Below are 7,635 nucleotides of genomic sequence, written 5' to 3'. Positions count from 1 at the left end.
TAATATTTATTACTAATATTACGCATAACTTTTAGAGTCATAAATGCTTTTAAGACTCCTAAAGGATATACACATAATAAAAACTTCAACACACATACATAAAATTCTAGGAAATCGAGTATATTAAAAAAATAATTTATTACTGCGGCAATGTTGTCTGATCAAGAAATAACTGTTTAAAATAAAAGGCTGTTGATGGCATTTACATTACTTTTTATGCATCTACAAAGAGTGGATTTTTCAACGCCCTGCATATCACTTATCATGTGATATTGGTTTCCTCTTCCCATTCAATGCAGGGAAACAAAGTTTAGCCTTTGGTTTTAGGGCACTTCCTTTTCTAGCAGTAAAGCCTACTAATTGTGGTCCTATTTTTGATAAAATTGTTTCTTATTTATTAGGTACAATAAGGTTCTTTAAATTCAGACGCAGTTTTGAAAATAGAATTCTTCCTGATTTCATATATTTTGCTATACATACATACAGACATAAATTAATTAATGTCAACAATTTACAACACTATTAATAACCTTATACTCAGTTAAAGTTACAAGTAAACACTTGTACATTACCAATATTTGTACAATTAGCCACTGTTTGAAACCTGTACTTTCAAATACTTTACTTGTACTTTCAATTTCAATATTTTAGTTTGTACTTTCTGATCATCAAATGAAATTGTACTTCTTTAAACTACAAGAATAGTTCATGTACTGCACTGAAGAAGAGTGTGAAACCACCTACTCCATAACAGTATTTTTTGTACTTGATGCTCTACCACTTGTTAGTACATGCTCTTTAGAAAAAGAACTCTTTTATATGATGTTAATTTACTTAAATTTTTTTTTTCATGTTGAGTAGTAAAGACATTAACAGCTAAGTGATTTCATGCTCTACCAACGATTCTATTAAGTGTTATAGTATCGTTGGTAGAATGTGAAAAAAGCGTTGGTAGTATTAGTAAATACTATTAGTGTCATTATGAAACAAGGCCAATTGTTTTTAAACTATTTGGGATACTTTTTTACCGCACCCAGACCATATCCCTTTTATTTTTTTGAAATGAAAATTAGTTACTATTTACAAATATTATCATATAAATTAAGGACAAAAGGTAATCGTGATATCTGGAGGGAAAGAGGGACAAACAGTTCACATTTAAATGTAAAAAAAGAAGGTATATTCTAAATTAGGGAGAATGGAATTCCATAAGGATAAGCTACAGTTAACAAATGACATTTATGGTGAAGGAATTAGAAATCTGAAGAGAGGGCAGTATGTTATATGTCTTAAGGTGTCACTGTAGCAATCTCATTTCTTGTGGTATCAGTTCGAATTTGGCCTGGTGAGGTCAACTTTTATTTTATGACGGCCTGAAAAAATAATTCATTAATGTTTTTAGTCTTGTTAGTTTATTAGAGATCCTGTTGTAAACTGCCTAATAATAATTGAAGTGAGGTAAAAAAAAGTGAAGAGACAAAGAGTTGGTGAGTGTATAGATGCAACATGGGTGCATGGTTGTTTGGAGATATGGGAGTTGTTTATCTGATTTTGAATGGATATGGATGATATAATATTTGAACTATACTGATCTTTCAAGGTTGGATTGAACGTGACCAAGGTTTTTGGGAGAGAAGTAGTGTAAATATTATATGGAATTGGAATTTTGGTTATAAAAATATTAGGAAAGCATTGAATGGATTTGATTAGAAAACCGGATCCAATAAAGATAGCTTTGGATTTATTTTAGTTTAAGCGAAGCAGTTTTTTGATAGCCAATTGTTACCATGTTATTATATGGTATTTAAATATTTAATTTACAAGTGGAAAGCCCTGTTCTAAGAATGGTTTTAATGACTGAAAAAAAAAATATTTTTGTATTCATATATTCTACTTTGTTTCATTAAAAGATATAAGAAACATGTTGCAAACAATGGCAGCACTGGCATAATTAAATACAATAACAAAGTATATTGTAAGAACCGTTATTTTTAAAAGTTTTTTTCTTTCCCAAAGTATAAAATAGCTTTATAAAATATACTCATTATAAAGTAGATTTTACTACAATGGTTCGCTCCATCTCCTTTGATCATTTTTTTTTTTTAAGAGTTAACCATATAAAGTTAGTTTGGTGAACTATGAAGTTGTCATAACGGTTACAGAGACTGTATGTACCTACCTACATGCTTACACATGCAAGTTTTTTATTATATAAGTATGTAATTTTAACATTTTTTTATTAAACATATAATTATAATGAAATATTTATTTTAGGGAATGTTATCAAAGCTTGGGATATTGGTGTAGCAACTATGCAAAAAGGAGAAATTGCTATACTTACATGTAGGGAAGATTATGCTTATGGTGCTGCTGGAAGTCCACCAAAAATACCTCCTGGAGCAACACTTATTTTTGAGGTAGTAACTTGTTTAAATATTTATACATTATACAAAAATTAATTTTTCCATATTTTATTGCAGTTTAGATAGGATATAATACAAATAAAACCTGCAGTACATTCGCTATAGAACCATACCAACTCCTTTATTTTATTTTCTGACTGGAAAGTCTCATTATTGGTTTGGAAATAATGGTTAGCTTTATATAGATACAGTTGATTACTCCTGTTTTTTTGGTTACTATTATCATTTTTCTTGCAATTCTATGTTCCATTGAAAACCTTTTTTGGTTAGTAGTATTTTACCATCTTCAGCATTTATAGCATTTTACCATCTTCAGTAAATTTACTCTTACATAATTTACTCTTGCATAACACTCTTGCATAATTAAAACAAGGTGAAACTAATACGAACATTGTACTTTTTTCTTCAATGCCATTTTTGTTAAAAGCAAACATGATTTAAAAATTAAAATATTTTGTTTTTGGAACATGGGAAGTTTTTTTTTTTTAAAAGCAAATGAAGAAATTTCAACCTATTGAACCTGTGAGGCTGTATTGTTTGAATCGTGTTTGGTCTATAAATATTCAATAATATTTGGGCCATATTCATAGCCAATTGAAACGTAAACGTTATTTATAAGATTATTTTTTCCCCACTTTACAAAAATGACTATCCTGTCATTGTATGTCATGTGATAAAAAATCACGCCGTTTTTCAATTTCAGGCACTTTTTAAGTATTCCTCGATTAAACTATCTTAAAGTTTTTTCTTTCTGTTTTAAGGTAATATTTCAGAAGTGATATAGAGCCATCGCTCCCCGGGGGTATTAGTGGGGCAGGTCTGGCGGGGAAGGATTGCCTTTATTTTGTGTCATGATCTCCTCTTGTGAAATTGTGACATGTGGTACATCAACCAACCTACTCGCTCTAATTGTCTGTTTGAAAAGTCAGATAAGTAAGGCTACCATGGAGGACGGGTTTATTTTTTTCTTCAAAAATTGTTTTGACTTAATTAAATAGATGACCTTTAAAATAGTTGTAAAGAGTTATGTAAAGGAATTAAGCTTTAACAAAAAATTTTCTTGACTTGAATTTAATTTTATTATGACTAAATTAAATTATTTTATTTTTTCATTATTTATATACATTAGGCTCCTCCACTATCCTCTATAAGGGCTCGAATTCAATGTATTGTAAATGTTCTATGCTTCATAATCTCCACTTTTTACCTAAATTAAGCGATGTATTATTCTAGGTGGTAATTAGTTCATATATGTCTGAGTACAATCTAGTATATATATATATATCCCTTTCTTGGTTGAATAATGCCGTAACACAAAAAAGTGGAAATCTACCGGACAAGCATTTGAAATTTTATTATTTTAGCACAGTAACTGTTGAGACTGGACCGGTCTACTTTACTCCACTCTGGCCTTTAAAATTAATGTATTAGGTAGAGAAAGGTTTCAACGGGTTCTCTATTTTACTTTAGACAAGCTTACTAGACCAGTCTAGTCAGAAATTTTCTTAGAGAATAATATTTACTTTTTCTTTTTCTAAAGTGGTAAATCTTCATTTTTTTTTATCATTTAATCATGAATCAGGAATGTTTTTTAGTTACAAAAGCTAAACTAATAACAAAATTGTTATTGTAGTTAATACTACTATTATTACTCCTTGTAGCTGCAGGCCTTGGTCTGCTCAATACGTTGCCAGACAGCCCTATCTAGTGCGGCTTCTTGCCAGTTGTGAGTACTCTGCAGGTCTCAGGCATCCTAGATGGAAGCATCCTCCCTGGTTTGCCTCTTGCTCTTGTCCGGTAGAGCCTTTCTGGGAATGTATCCAGTCCAACGCAGTCTTTCAAACTTGACTTGTCTCATTACAATTATATTCCCATACAGATCATAGATCTCCCTGTTCCACCTCCTTCAATTCTCTCTGACATTAACTGGTCCGAATAGGTGGCAAAGGATCTTCTGTTAAAAGATGAGGATCTCATCTTGTAGTAAATACTGAAACTAATAATCAAACATTTTTTCTAAAAGAAATACATTTGATAACAAAATGTATGATAATTCAATACAAAGAAATGGAAAATTTCCTATCAAGGAAATAAAAATGATTATTCTGTGGTACTCTTCTTTCAAATGTTATTAGTACTTTTTATATACTATTGGTTCCAAGTTCTTACTGGTAGTTATTAGGATAGATAGAAAAAAGGATTTTTGTTCTTATATTTCAATTTAGTAATATTAACGGTACTTCTTTATTTATTTTTTGGACATTGAAATCTTCCCTCTTTCAGGTGGAATTGATTGACTGGGAACCTGAGAATTTGTCTGGCAAAAAAGATAAAGGGGTCCTGAGGTTTCCAATGAAAGAAGGAAATGGTTTTGACTCACCAAAGGAATCATCAAATGTTGAAAGTAAGTTTTAGTTATTTATTATTTTGTCTGTCTGTGATATGCCTAATGCTATTATATTTTCAGTACCTACAGTACATAACAGTTGTTAAAATTTGACTGTAGCATGCATATAACTGTGTATATGTTGTAGTAGCAGCTCTTAAGCTTACCCAAATCTGAAGTGAATGCTGTTAAGATACTTGTCTCTTAAAAATGACCGTTATCTTGTGCTGACTTTTTACTGAAAGTATAACTAACAAAGTTATATTTATAAAATGAGCTATGTTGATAATGAGCCAATTATAATTCAGGAGCTTATTTCGAAGTGGTACATTTCAAAGTCTATTATTGAAGTAAATTATTTTCTATGATCATCATTGATTAACTGCTCAATGTTTCTTGAAGCAATGGTGATTCTCAGATAATTTTTATTTTGTTTTAATTTACTCATTACAGGGGGCCTATGAAATCTGGTCCCAAACTCACTTGTAGGGTACCACTAAAGGGTTAAGATGGCATAGGTCTTGTCAACCTTAAGAAGATAGCACATATCGTTGGATTGGATCTTGCTCTTGTGTTCAGAGAGATATTTGAGTTATAGACATCCATTTAATTTTCTTTATCACTTCTCTTGTATCCATAAATCAACTCTAGAGAAAAAAGAGTACTCTCCCAGCAGCTTCAAATCTCTAAATCATTTCCTTATCGATTTATTCATTCTGGTTGAGATGATCAACTCGATAGGTGAAATTATTTATCTGCTCTAATCTCTTGCCATTCGCCAACAAAGTTCTCATTATTCCCAGATTTTTTGTTCGGTCTTCCAGGATTGATTTTCATATTAATTGCTGTAATTTTTTCTTGTAGGATGTTTGTATTTTTGTATTACATTGGAGGTCTTGGTCATCACTTCTAGCAATACTAAGCTGTTAGTTTTTAGGTTTCTGTGCCCAACTGGAACTGGCTCATTCATAGTTGGCTTTCCTTAATGCAAGGTCCAAGATTAGCATTAGTACTCCTCCAGGTATTATTGAAAGTAACGGGTTTCAATGATAGCATTATAGGTGCATTTGAATTTGTCTTTTCTGTTGAGGAAGTACATCTGATTTAAATTTAATCGAATAAAATTGGTGTAGTGAAACTGCTTCCGTGGATATAAAGTTGTTTTAATTAGTTTAAAGATAAAATTTACCAAAATCAGCCACTGTCTGCCGTTCACAAAATGTAACCACCATAGTGCACTATGAGAAACTTGGAGTGGTATATGCTGAATAGTATTTATAAAGTGAAATATATGCACTTACATGTTTATTATTATTTATATGTTTTCATTAATCTTTTGTTTCTTTTTAAGTTTTTTTCTTTTTCTTTTTTTATTGTATCCTTAACTTTTTAAAATCATAACACATTTATTTTTGTTTTTTGCAGTACGGATAAAAGGTGAGCATGAAGGCAGAATCTTCGATGAAAGAGATGTATCGTTCTGCCTTGGTGAAGGAATAGAAAGTGATATTCCACCTGGCGTGGAGAAAGGTCTAGAGAAGTTTATCAAAGGGGAAACATCTAGGTTAGAATTAAAACCACAATATGGGTTTGGAGCTATTGGGCATGAGCGTTTTGGCATTCCACCAAATGCTCATCTTACATACACTGTTACATTAAAAGATTTTGATCCCGTAAGATTTTTCACATTAAATTTATTTTGTAGTTTTATTAATATTTTCAGCATAACATATTTTAATCAAGTATCACATTTTTTTTTTTTTAACTCCTTAATATTTGTGAAGAAGTCTTGATTTATTCTGCATGGGAAATGATTTATGAAAAAAGTCAACTCGTGACTAACAAAAAAATTTGTTACACTATTCTTGTCTGGAATAATGTTTGCCATTGCCTCTTGAGAGCTCTAGTCTTCAGTGCCTGATTATATATATCTCTTAAGGAGTAGGCTAGACAAATACATTGTGCAGAACATATAGACAATGCAATGGTTGCTGTTTGTGACAGAGGATTAGAGAAGTTATATTTTGTGAAAAAATAAAGAAAAGTTTTCAGTTAATAATTGTTATATTTAATTTCATAATTATGAATTATGAAGTTTTTAACTATTTCAATCAATTTTAATGTTAGTTAATTTGTATTTTCTGTAGGAAGGTTCATAGTTAAAAAAATTTTTGGGTGCCAAAAAAATTACTTTTTTTTATTTTTAATACATAACTTCTATACTTCTCTGTATGTTACACTATTGACCATAATAATTCTTGGATAGACTCATTATTTTTTACTCTTGTTCACAAGTTCATAGGCTTTCTCAGTTCACTTTTTGTCTGAAAAATAATAGTATTTGTTTAGCTGAGATGTGGCAATCAATGCGCTGTTAAAATGGGATTTACATTGTGTTTTTTCCATCCTTGGGTTTGCATGTATTGAAATAGTTTATTAATTAATTTTTCTTTTATAGGTTGTTGATATATGGATGATGTCCAATGAACAAAAAATAGGACAGTCAAAAGTATTAAAAGATAAGGGAACAAAATATTTCAAGGCAGATAAGTATCAACTTGCTCTGAAAATGTATCTTAGGATAGTTGAAATTTTGGATTACAAAAATGGTGAGTAAAATTCTTTTAATAGTTAAACCAAAGTAGTTAATCTTTTTGTGTAATAACAATTCTTGAGTGTTGATGGTTATTAATTTATATTTAGGCATCTACTACCTGAATACATTAATATATGAGTTTTTTTTTTTTAAGTTGTAGGTCACTTTTTATATGAAGTGAATAATATTATTAATTAATAATTCATATTAATAATTTAAATAACTTTTAA

General features: G+C 30.2%; 1 protein-coding gene across 6 annotated transcripts in view; it reads left to right on the top strand.

The window, feature by feature from the left end:
- Positions 1–7,635, top strand: part of Fkbp59 (FK506-binding protein 59kD) — a 28,059-nt gene that overhangs the window by 7,379 nt on the left and 13,045 nt on the right. For all 6 annotated transcript variants that reach the window (XM_014427521.2, XM_014427518.2, XM_014427520.3 and 3 more), the window contains 4 exons: positions 2,275–2,417; positions 4,707–4,827; positions 6,235–6,482; positions 7,268–7,418. In XM_014427521.2, the coding sequence (XP_014283007.1) occupies positions 2,275–2,417; positions 4,707–4,827; positions 6,235–6,482; positions 7,268–7,418 (663 nt within the window). The remainder of the gene's footprint in view (positions 1–2,274; positions 2,418–4,706; positions 4,828–6,234; positions 6,483–7,267; positions 7,419–7,635) is intronic.

Source organism: Halyomorpha halys, unplaced genomic scaffold (assembly GCF_000696795.3).
Source record: "Halyomorpha halys isolate HHAL.00 unplaced genomic scaffold, Hhal_1.1 Scaffold653.1, whole genome shotgun sequence".
Taxonomy (NCBI): Eukaryota; Metazoa; Arthropoda; class Insecta; order Hemiptera; family Pentatomidae; genus Halyomorpha; species Halyomorpha halys.
This window is presented reverse-complemented; position numbering and strand designations above follow the sequence as displayed.